Raw genomic sequence first — 12,637 nt, 5'->3', positions numbered from 1 at the left:
TTCCCCCCCTTTGGAGGAATAGATTTTTACAGGTGGTTCTGCTGCTGACATCTGAATGCTTACAGTTGCGTGTTTTTGTCTTCCAGAGTTGTCTTGGTTCAACTGGTGCCTTCCCGGGTCGTGTTTGCTCAGTCTCCTCCTCATTCTGTGCTTCAGGGAATCATATGACAGACTCTATCTTGATGTGGTTGTCTCAGTGTAATAGCACAGACATGAAGGAGTTGAAAGAGGGACTGGAAGTCATACCGCACATTTGCTTGGAGTTGCACACCTAACAGGAGAAAAAAAGGAGAAGAGAGAAACTTCACTCAGCGGTGTTGTTAGGTTACAGATGATCGCGTTCATTTCATGACTACTAGGTAATAATAACGTGGGACTGGAGGGATTGTAGGGGATCGAAAGACTATAAAACGGCACACCCGTGCCTGGTTCTGGGGCTGGAAGTGTGGGTAGCTTACACATAAAGCACTACCTGAATGATGTCCTCTATGTTTTGTGCCAGTGCTAAACTACTGATTGATTAATTGTAATTATGGGAAGAAATAAAGGGTATCTGTCACATACCTTACCTAAGTCACATATCAGAATAGGAAGAAATGCCACTAACTTCTAAAGAAGTTTAAACCCTTGATCAGATTTTAATTATAAAGTAGCCACGAGGTCTATCGATGATAAAAATTAGCCACGTGTACACTACGTTTTTTCTAATAAAGCCATTTCTTATATGACTCCTTATTTTTAACCAGGTCGGAAACCTTGGGCCATCTTTATTACGGTGAGCAAGTGCTTCCCACTGCTTCAGAACACATACTTTGTGTCTCGATCTCAACTTGTCCTTGTTTCTGTGAAATGCAATTTCATCTACTAGGCTCTTAAATAATTATATTAAAGGTGACTAAATGTTCAGTATAGTCGCATTAAATATTGTACGAAAACTGTAATTCCGTTCTGATTGAGCAGTTTGTTAAAAGTGAGCTGAGAAATCCCATGGAACACTCTGTGTCTTCAGGCTGTATGTAGAGAGAGAGATGGTGGCAGGGGGTGTAAAGCCCAGCACCAGCTATTATTTACTTGGGCCGCATTTTATTAAATGACCCTTGTTTGGAAATAACCATTTATAACATTGAAACTTCCAAACCTGTTGAGTGATTTCTGGATTACATTCTTGTATTTCAATTCCGGTTGTAAAATACTCCATTCTCTACGGAGTCCACATGTTTGAGAAGGCGATCTTTTGTCAGTGCCTGTTTTCTTTGTGTGGATGATAGCTTTCTTAAAAATGACGGCTACTCATTGGACAGCTCTCAGACATATATTTCACTGTGACATAAGATGTGCTCCGGTGGGATTATGGTATGACCACTGTTGACATTTACATCATTCCCCTTACCTAGGAAAACCAAATGTTTTCCCAGAAAGACAAGAACAATACTTTCTTTGTCTTCATTATTCTCATCTTCCTTCAACCACCTCTCTTTTTTTTTCCCTCCCTTGAAATTATATCTTGATTGTCAGCGAAATATATATTTTATTTGTCTTTCTCTGAACAGAGTGCAAGCCGACTCCTTCTCCTAGCCATGGTAGTAGAATGTGGTTAAAGAGGGCTGCTTAGTCCTCCGCTCTGCTCATCTCATCATGTGTACACACATCCTCACACACGGTCCCAAAGCCCGCCCCCCCCTTCATAAGTCCAGGGTCATGTGGGAGCTCACCCCGGGCTCAGAGGAGGATCTAAGCCTTCTTCTGAGATCCTAAATCATGCTTCTTGAAAAGTAAGGAATTCAGCCTCTGTCTTCCGTCACCTTAAAATCACCGCCCTTATAACCACCCTGCTGACTTAGAATCAAGAACTGAAGGAACTAAGGAACTTGCTAAGAGAAGAAAAAACCCATGAAGACTAGGCTTAGCTCCAATTACCTCTGTCATTCCTCAGTAAAGGAAAGCAAAATTCTCGCAGGTAATTGAAAGCCAGCCACTGTGGATATGAGCGGTCCCTGAGTGGTGCTCAGGTAACCCCCACCCCTCCCTCTTAGAAGACAGATAGGAGAGGGAGGAGTTAGGAAGTACTCAGTTTTAGTCAGAACTGTTGTGTTTGAGGACACTGTATATGAAATTTTTCTATAATAAGACATGATATAGAACATTCTAATTATAGTTAATTCTACTTTTAATACCAAGTAAAGAAAAACACTTTAAAAATATTACCTAAATGACGAATTTCATGACATCCCAAGTGGGTAGTGATGAAAATTCCTACATCGTACCAGACGCCAACCATGTTTTTAGCACACGTGAAATGCTTCCATCTCTTTTATTCTATCTGCTTACCCCTTTGGCAGATGCTTGTTCTAATCCAAACTGCAACTGTTTTAAGTGATCAAAATTTCATATACCAAACCTGATAGAACCAAAGGGCTTTGGAGGTGGGGAGAGAGGATTACGCATTATTCATTTCCCTGAATATTTCAAGTTATATGCATTTTTTACTTGTTATTTCTAGCGTGCATCAAAATAGACCAGCTGTTGTCTTTGTACTTTCTAAATAAACACTACAGAGTCCTAATGAAATTTTATAACAAAAGAAGTGTGAACCCTCCACTAAGCCAAGCCCCTCATTTTAGAATTTATAGGAACAATCCCACAGAGGCTAAGGATCTTGCTGACGGTCACAATCCTAGTTAGTAACAAAGGTAGAACCAACTGAAACCCACACCTTGTGGCTCCCAAAGCAAGGTTTTTCCCTACCTCACAAAAACGCAGTTTAATTGGGACATTTCGGGGTGGGGGGGTCATGACTACTCCTCCATGTTAGTACATGGTGGGGCTTGGAACAAATCATCATTTGGAGTATGGAAAGTACAGGGATCTAACAGAGGTGCCTGGTTTTTAAGTAAGATCATTCTGTTTTCTTCATCCTGTTGGTGCTCTAACATCTCTAAGTCTTAGCCTGCAGGGATGTGATATAAAAAGATTCTGATGAATAATTCAATCCTCATAAACCAAGTCAACAGCATTAATTGGTAAGAACATGTATAGTGTAAGTTCCCTGTGGCTTATCAATGAATACTTCACAGTTTATGGGAAGAAACATTTTTTAATATGGTCTGTGGTTGAGGTATAGGCACAAGATAATTACGCACACAAATGCATTTCACTGGAGGATGGAGCTAATAAAATAACAAGAGGGAATCAAGTTAAAGTAGGATTTTGTATATTTAAACATATATGGCTTCAGGGCCAAGCTTTATCATAGATCATATATTTATGCTTCATTATTGAGAATGTTTACAGCTTGTTTTTATGAAGCCCTTCTAATGAGGGATTCAAGCTAAGAGATTTTAAATTAAAGAGATTAAATTCCTATCTACTTTAAATTGGGGGTTTTTTCCTATTATTTTTACTAAAATCTAGGCATTCATCTTGCTGTTTGCGTAAGTGGAAGCTACGTTTTAAACTGAAGATCAAATACAAATGCATAGTAAACTGGCTTTAAATTAATGTTAAAAATCACATTAATTCCACACCTGTGCCTAACATAATAAGTACGGGAATCATGGTGATTATACCATTTTATATAGCAAGTGCAAAAGAAAACTATGAGGAAATTTGATGCCACCTATTTTGTGAATCTAGGAATACCCCTTTAATTTGGAATTGTACAGAAAGGGACAAATTAAAGTTTATTTCCATACTATCAAACAGTTCACTAGTCTGTTAGGAAAATATAAGCAATATTCTGGGGATAGGTAGTGTTAGACCATCCCAGAAGGATAAAAGTTGACGGGGGGATTTTGGGGTGTTCTTTTAACAGCGTCCATGGGTACTTTGTACTCGGTGGAGGTAGTTGTGCGCTCAGGAAGGAGACACCTTGACTACTCTGAGCACACGTATCCTCTCAGGTGTCTGAGACTCTTTAGGTCTCTTCCTTGCCCTGACTTCCTGGCACAGGCTTCACCCTGAAGCCCTCCCTGAGCTCCGAGGCGAAAGCCCAGCCTCACGCTTAACTACGACCAAGGCCACATGCCTGGGCTTCCGTCTCCTGAGCGGGACGCTAGCATGGGTCAGTCCAGAGAGCTCTAACAGTTCTTCCCACAGCAAGTTTCATAAGTTAGAATATCCCCTGATGTGGAAATGACAAAGGTCTCTCTAACAGGCTTCTCTAGCTATTCCTTCTTGCTTTTTAGAATATGGACTGATTCGATAGCCTTATGGAGTCTTTCTTTTGTGCCTTGGAAATCTGGAAGGCCTCCCCGATGATAGCTTTCCATCTCAACCCATGCTCAAAAAGTGAGAGCAAAGGTTGCTCTGCCCTAGCTGTTCTGTTCGTTCAACAAGGGAGAATTACACTTTTTTCTCTTAAACGACTAAAAAATGAAAGCTAAAATTCATTTCAGCAGCTTGATAAGATGTTAGAAACTCATCAAACCATTTGAGCTCTGAAGCACACATCACAGTGCTCTCGGGGCTCCCTCTTGGCTCTTCTCATCTGAAAGGGAGGCTTCCACAGTCTTGACCAGAATGGCAAGCAGGACTTGGGAGACACTTTTCATTTACCTAAATGTTAAAAAGTGAAACTTCTACTTCCTACAACTTAGTTTAGGCTTTTTCTAATTCCAATTGATTTTCTTCCCTTGGAATCAAAGAGATGATCTTATCCAAATACCTCATTTTACAAATTCACAGAAAATCTTTGGGGTTCAATGCCAAGCAAAGTTTTAGCAGGTAACCTGAGTCCTAGACCAGCATTCTTTGCATAAGTGGTCAATGCAGTAATCAGAAATAAAATTAAGTAATTTTTTCATTTCTTTTAAGTTTTTGAAAATTAAACAAGGAATGCATGAATGCATAGCCATTGTAAAATACCCAGTATAGAAATAGGGTGGTCTATCTCCATACAAACATGTGCTGACTATCCATGCCCCTTTTCCAAAGTATTCCTTACTAATCCTTTCAGAAATTCTTCTCTGCATTTTCATACATATTTATAGAAACTTGGGGATTTAAAATTAAGTCATCTAGGGAATTAATTCTTCGACCATGTTGGCATTAGCTTTTTTGGGCAGAAGCAGGAGTTTCTGAGATCCTTGTTTCTTTCCCAGATGCGTCTGTACCAAATGGAGGAGTAGTTAATAGAGACATCTCACAAACCTGGTTGCAGACCATCAAACTCTTGTCACATCCAGAAGTTTAAAAGTGAATTCTAATATGCAATATTCCTTTTTTCTTACTGGAAATGGACTCTCTCTTTTGATGTCAACTAGGGCCCACGTACTGTGAGAGAAGAAAGTGAATGACCCACGCCCGAAATCCAAATCGATTTTTTTTAAAGATTTTATTTATTTATTTGACAGAGAGAGATCACAAGTAGGCAGAGAGGCAGGCAGAGAGAGAGAGGGAAGCAGGCCCCCCGCTGAGCAGAGAGCCTGATGTGGGGACTCTATCTCAGGACCCTGAGATCATGACCTGAGCCGAAGGCAGCGGCTTAACCCACTGAGCCACCCAGGCGCCCCCAAATCGATTTTCTTGACAGGGTTTCCTCAGCCCTGTCTCAGCAGAGACACGCAACAGTGTAGAAAGCAAAGACTCAAGAGAGTAAACTCTGTGATTCCATTTAAAAAAAAAAAAACAAAAAACACTAGCTAATGAAGATCCTGGTGATCCTATTTTCCTGGTCGCTTTCCTTAGCTATCCTGACTCACACTACCCATAAAAATGGATGCATTGTAGTGGGCAAGAGCGAAGCTTGGTTTGGTCACCTCTTCCTTCTCTGCCCTCCTCTCCACCCGGCTTTCCCCTTTCCGATTGCATCAGATTTTCCGGGTTACCAGCATTAGGGAGGAAAGCAAGCCAGTTCCTTAATGAACTAGACTAGAGACACCCAGGAGCCCCTGGGCCTGGCAGGTGTCCCAGGCCTAGTGTCCTCAGCTGTTTGACCTTGAGCAAGTCACTTCATTTCCCATTGAACGCATTTCTGAATTAAGGGAGCGAACAAAGATATCCCTAAGATCTCTTCCAGTTAAAAAACTCAGGTCCGTTTTTATTTAAGTAGGAAGAAATGATGGAAGCTGTCTCTAAAATCGCAAAGCTTCCCAGCATCTTCCTGTTTCCATTTGCGCAGTGGCCCTCCTCCTGTGAACACATGGATTATTCCACTGAACACATTTGACCAGAAGAACTGGCTTTTTCATTGTCTATGGGAGGAGATAAGCTGCAGGTGCTGTTTATTTCCCCCAAAGGACTTTGTATATGAAATGTGGGGCTTATTAAATGTATCAAATGCAATAAGAGAGAAATCTGCCATCTGATGTTGAGACAGCGGCATTCCAGAAGCCAGGTCAGAGCACTGCATTTGCTGTCTGGAATCAAGCCAAACCAGGAACCCATCCTTTGGCTTGGTTTGATTCATTGTGAGTCAGTGATGGGTTTGCACCTGTAGAAATCAAACTGTCAGATCAGATGGTAAAGCCCATCCTCAGACTTATATTTCTAGAGTCATGGCACAATCAAGGATTGATTGTAAGTTGTTTTGCGACTCTGTCATCCTGGACGAGGCCACATTCTGTCAGGAGAGCTGTGCAGATTACAGAGTGAGAGCAGAGGCTCACCTTGTCAAGGCCAGATCTATACACAGGTGTTCGTAAGCAAGGCTTCACTGAGGCCCTGATGTGAGCACAACAGCTGGTGGAGAAAGAGACTGAAAGAAGGGACCAGGCTGGGAGTTTAGAGGCCTGGGTCTCCGTCTCTGTCTCCAGGGCAGCTGCTAGCACCCTCGGGGCCTTTGGCAAACCACCCATCCTCTTGGACTTCAGCTTCCACACCTCTAAATTAAGAGGGTTAGAGTATATGTTCCTTTTGGCTGAAAAGTTTTCTACACTTAGTGGTCACACGTCACCAAAAGTAGAAGACCACAGTAGAGTGCAAAACCTATCCCCCAATATTTCCAGTTGTGCATTATCACGCCCAGATAAATGAGGAATTCTACAAGGCCCTTTTAGCTGTTAGTGATGTATTGCCAGGATCTGGGCAGTGGGAGAAACTCAATCTGTCAATATACCCACTTATTTCTTCAGTCATCCTTCTATTTATTCTGGATACAGAGTAACATTATGTGTGTAGTGTCTGCCTGTGAAAGAGAATCAGAAAAACCAAAGATGTTTCCATCCTTCAGGACCTTTTAGATGTATTTTAAAAACCAAAATACTCTCCTGAACTAACAAAAGAAGGAATGACAGTTTCCCAAATCCTTAATTATGCACAGCAGGAACCTAAGTATCTTTCTTATACCATCATTAACCATAACTGATTTCAAAGAAAGGATATTTGGTTCCATTGAAATTTTCATCACAGACAGAAGCTTCATCTCTCTGGGAGCATAGCATCAATTTTGGCATTAGGAATCCCAACCCTCACCATCATGGCCGGGTCACTTACTAGTCCTTCCAGAAGTTGGGGAGATTGTTGGCACCTCCGTCTTCCTCTGAAGACAAATTTAACAAAAGCATGAAATCTTCTAAAGATTTCATAAGGCCTGGTGAGTCTCCTTTCTAAGGGAAGTTTGAATTTTAACAAAGAACAAAGACTAAACACCAAAAGGAAGGATTTCTGATGATAGGACTTGGGATTTCAGCCTGTCAAATAGACAGAGAAGGGTTAGTCTGAACACTGGAGACTTTCCGGCAGCCCTTCAGGTCTCTCCACCTGCGAGTGAACCTAAGCGCACTCGAGCAGCACTAGTGAAGCCCTGGCCTCTGAAGACCTTTGGGCTTTTGCAGAAACCCAAAGAATGCTTTAAAGGAGGGGGGCGGGGGGGGGGGGGCGGGCAGGTTTTAGTCCTGCAGATAATTTTATTTACTACAAGTGTCCCCAATCTCAAATGTATCTCCCTGTCCACCAGAAATGGATCATTTTGGAGGCTTATAAAAATTAAGTTTTGGGAAAATTCTGCCTCCCTTCTACTAGATTGCATCTACAAGTCCGAAACAAAATCGCGTCCTTGACCTACACTCATAACGTGCTATTTCTGTTTTGTTGTGATTCAGAGAACATGCCAGGCAGAAGTCAGGAGGAGTGATTGGTCCCACATCACCTGCCGAGGGCAGGAGGGGCCTGCCCAGTGGAATTTAGCCAAGATTGAGGGGGTGTGTCGGGGTGGCCCCTTTCTTCATAGTTCTTTCCTGAACTCGCCAGTTCACATTGTCTTGCTCTTCCTGATCAGTATGTTATTGCTGAGAAATTGTTTCAGAAAGTGCTAGAGATGTCTCAGATGCAGCCATCCCTCTTCTCCGTAATCCCACTGTCCTTTTGGCTTGTGCCCTAGAATCCTTGTTCCATGTCCCAAGGAAAGTAGTTACCCTTGTTCTTTCCGTGGAAAAAACATCAGTTGATATCTTAGCCCTGACACCTCACCCTCTTTTATCCCAGAATAGAGAAGTCCTTCCATATTTGTTGTCTTTTTCACTCAAGCTTAGTGTCGACCCCCATGCAGGGCGACTCCATGCTGCCCTTCTGTTGCCTGTAATCATCCTTCTGCCTAACTGGGAGAAAGGTTTTTCTAATGAACCAGCTACTGATCCCCTTCCCATCCAGTCTTTTATCAATATTGCTCTACCAATAAGTTCTTTGTTGGCTAGGTCCTGGAATTTATTTCATGTTTTTTTAAACTTTAATTTTTTCTTACAAAATTGCTTCTTTTATCTTAGAGCAGACTATGATCTTTTTCCTTCTGCGTACTTTATAAGACAATTTGAACATAATGGAACATCCTAAAATAAAGTCAGGCAGGGATTTCATCATAGCCAATATTAAATGCCGGGAGAGGCAGATCATATTTTAAAAAAAGAAAGAAGATCTGGGATGAAGGAGGCTGGATCTCGTAATCCAATGCAGGGCTCTTACTGCCTGCTGAGCACTGGGCTAGGCACTGAGGATGTAGAAACAAGACAGTGTCCCTAGTCCTCAGACTCATTTTCCGATGAGTCCATTCATAAAAACCGTGTAGTTCGTCAAAGATAGCGACACCCCCAAAAGGCTACTATGTCTACAGTTGTCTGTGGGGTCTTACTCTATTTGGAAGAATAGGTTCTAAATCCTGATTTCTAAATCCTGAATAGGTTTCTAAATCCATGACAAATCCACGCGTGTCCTAACCAACACATGGATATATGTAACCTTCACAGACTGTACCATACTCCCTTCCCTTTTGAAGGGAAAGGCAGGGAAATGTGTTTTGATGACTTGAGAAGAGGTGGAAAGGATTTAGGGAAAGCTAACAAGCTTCCAAAGATTTCTGACCTATTAGTGCTCTTTCAAACACAGGATTAGGCAGAGGGAAGAGCCTTCTAGCAAGGAGGAGACAAGGCTATGTAAGGAGGCCCAGGAGACCACCGTAAAAGAGTCAGTGAGATAGAAGCCAGGCCTAGGAGGCATGTGTTAACATATCTGCTGAGCAAAAGTGGAGAAGGGGGTTTGGAAGCAGAGTTGTGGTAGAAGCAGGTTCTGGAAAACAGCCCCGAAACTGGCTTATTCTCACTAAGTCATCTGGCCCAGCCTCCTGCCTCCAAGTACATCCCGCCTGTGGCACGTCTGGCCAACTGCTTTCTCAGCTCAAGAGGGCTGGAGATACTACAGCTTCCCAGTCATCTGTTCCAGACCCACTCCCCGTTTGCACTGAGAACTTCTTGCTTTCAAGGACTGGAGGCCAGAGCGGGGTGCTCAAGAAATAGAGTGGCAGAGGGGGACTGGCAGAACAGTCAAGGCAGAGGACCCAGGTGAAGAGGAATTGTAGTGGTGAGTCCACATTTCCCACTTCGAGTTAGTGCAAGCCCGCGGGAGCGCTAGAAGGGGGAACCAGCCATCTGGGAACCCCGCCCCCACAGATGCCCTGTCTGGCATAGGGGGTCTCCTGTTCTGCTCCGAGAAAGCAGTGGGAATGGAGACATCCAGCGCCTCCCAAGAGGAGCGGTGTTTTACTTGAAATGCTGTAACTTTAACAATCCCCTTCCCTTCCATCCTCCAAAGAATGTTCTGTAGTTGAAGGCATGCCTTCAGTACCTATTGTATTTCCTGCAGTCTGCCAAAATAGTGGCTTTTCATGCCAATTCTTGGATGCAAAGAAATCCTGAGTAGTCCAAGTGGACTTAGATCCAAGTAAAGTTCCCATTTGGACTTTTCCATCCATCTCCATCCTCTTGGTCACTCTCTTAGAAGCAAGCCAGAAAGCCTGTCCAACCAAAATCACTATCCCAAAGCCCGAACACGTTGCTGTTCTCCTTCTGCTCCTAAGCCACCATGGATTTGGTCTAATTTTATACCATTCATAGTACTCTGGCTTATGTGGCTGTGCGCTATCTGACAGAGCAGGAAGGCAGGCAGAGGCCGGGGCAGCAGGTCAGACGGCTGCAGAAACAGCAGAGGCAGCTCACAGAGCAAGAGCCCACAACAGTCCCATGGCCACCACCATGCACATTGGGCAGGGGGTGGGGGGAGAGGCACGGGGGGCCTAATGTACTAAATTGGCTCCCGACTCCCATTTCCCGAGGTTCCTGTAGATCACCCTGCCTTCAGCCTTGAGCCTCCCTCTTGGCCTTGAGTCTCATTCCCATTCATGCTCCCCCCCCAATTCTCTCGGGTTAGTCCCAGGCTGCAGTGAAGTGACTCCCCTGATTCCTTTCATTCAGTCTATGGAAAAACAAAGTCCTTTCCTGCCGGGATCTGGGTCCACCCTGAGAATGGTTTTTGGCTGAAAATGCTACAGTTACACACAAGAAGTCCTGATTGCCAGAGTGAAATAGCGTACCATCAGGTTGCAGCCGACTCCGCACTTCTGGGGCAGAGCCTTAAGCTCCACTTAAGGAGGAGCATGGGTCAGGGCTGGGCCAGAGGACTGAGGATAAACCAGATGATCTCTTGTGATTCCTTCCAGCTCCAGGAACTGATTATTCAGATGGCAACGCTAAGATCTAGGCAACACAAAGAGGCAGACTCTCTGGCAGCAGGGGCCCGCCTCCTATGACACCCCACGTGCCTGGGCAAACTTCCTCTTCCCAGCACAAGACATGGTGTAAATATGAACAGGTGCGGAGGGAGCTTAGACGCCGCCCAGCCGGAGACTCAATGCTGGGGGAGAGGGGGCGGTCGTGTGCATATCTGCCGGCCTGGCTCTGTGACCCAGTGGGTCTATGCAACTGTCAAAGCATGAGAGCGTGTGATAAATGCCCTCTGACACTCATCACAATTTAGGAATTGTCCTGTGCGTTTTTAAACAATTCTTACCATGTAAAGATTGTATTACATTTTAATAAAAAAATTTTTTTTGCATTTTACTTTTTTAATATTTGGGGTTTTATAGACTTTTATTTTATGGCCAAGTATACTTTTGTAAGGAAATGTTGAAGTCTTGAGTATTTTTATTCTATAGTTAATGTCAACTGTAAGCACTGATAAATAGTATTCATATGCAGTTTTCCCTCCTTTCCATCGGGTCTTTTTAAGAAACTTATGTTTTGGCAAAGCGCTTTATTTCAAACTCTGCTTCACTTCACATTGTGAAGACTGAAGATTCTGAAAAATAAAGATGCATTTAAAATCTCTGTGCTGTTACATTGTGGAAATGGTAATGTGCATTGCTTTGCCAAAATGGTAATTAAATGTTTAATGGTTTAGAACTCCCAGTTCAGAACGGGGTTCTCGTCATTACTCACCTTGCGGGAGCTTCCATATAAGCCTCCGCGCCTTTGGAGAATGCACATTGGAATGGCGATCTCCTGTTCCGTTTGGAAATACCGTTATGTTGACGTTATAGTTACTACCGTGCTGTGGTTTTGCAATAAATGTGTACTGAAAGCACTCGTGATAAAGTGGTCCGTATTTTGTTTTTAATCAAACTCCAAATGGCAGTAGAAGTAAAGCCAAAGCTCCATGAGCGTCTGGGCAGCGAGATACAGTAGGAAGATGGGAGCTTGGGAGCGGGACAGGCTGGGCTGAATTCGGCTCCTTCTCCAACAAGCCCTGAGCCCTGGGAATTCTTTCATCTCTTTGGGTGATCCTGCACTCTCCTCCATTAAAAAAGGTATAATCAGGGGCCCTGGGTGGCTCAGTCAGTTGGGCATCTATCTGCCTTTGGCTCCGGTCATGATTCCAGAGTCCTAGGATGGAGTCTGGCATTGGGCTCTCTGCTCATCTGGGAGCCTGCTTCTCCCTCTGCCCGCCGCTCCTCCTGCTTGTGCTCTCTTTCTCTCTGACAAATGAATAAAATCTTTAAAAAAAAAAAAGTATAATTAACATGAAGGAGTGGGATAATCATACTTGCCTCACATGGATTTTGTGACGACGGAACAGAGCAGCGAACGTAACGGTCATAAAGCCCTGGGCATCTTGGTTGCCTGATAAGTGTTGTTTGCCTTCTTCTTTCCTTTCCTCTTGTATGCCTCCCAAAGTCTTCATTTTATTTTTCACTTAATTTTTTAAAACATTCGAGGTAAAACTTGTTGACCATTTAAGTAAGGCAATCGTTATTAAATCTGTACAGATTTAATACTACCTCTGACTTATCATAGGTGTTAATTCCCAGAAAGGTTGATCACAGCTGGATTGAAAGAGTCTTTGGGAAATGTGACAATGTTGTTGATATAAGTACGCC

General features: G+C 43.3%; 1 protein-coding gene across 1 annotated transcript in view; it reads left to right on the top strand.

The window, feature by feature from the left end:
* Positions 1-9,791, top strand: part of SLC49A4 (solute carrier family 49 member 4) — an 84,544-nt gene extending 74,753 nt beyond the window's left edge. Inside the window, exon 9 of the mRNA XM_047735281.1 lies at positions 87-9,791. Within this exon, the coding sequence (XP_047591237.1) occupies positions 87-202 (116 nt within the window). The 3' untranslated portion in view covers positions 203-9,791. The remainder of the gene's footprint in view (positions 1-86) is intronic.
* Positions 9,792-12,637: the final 2,846 nt, after the last annotated feature.

Source organism: Lutra lutra, chromosome 1, assembly GCF_902655055.1.
Source record: "Lutra lutra chromosome 1, mLutLut1.2, whole genome shotgun sequence".
Taxonomy (NCBI): domain Eukaryota; kingdom Metazoa; phylum Chordata; class Mammalia; order Carnivora; family Mustelidae; genus Lutra; species Lutra lutra.
This window is presented reverse-complemented; position numbering and strand designations above follow the sequence as displayed.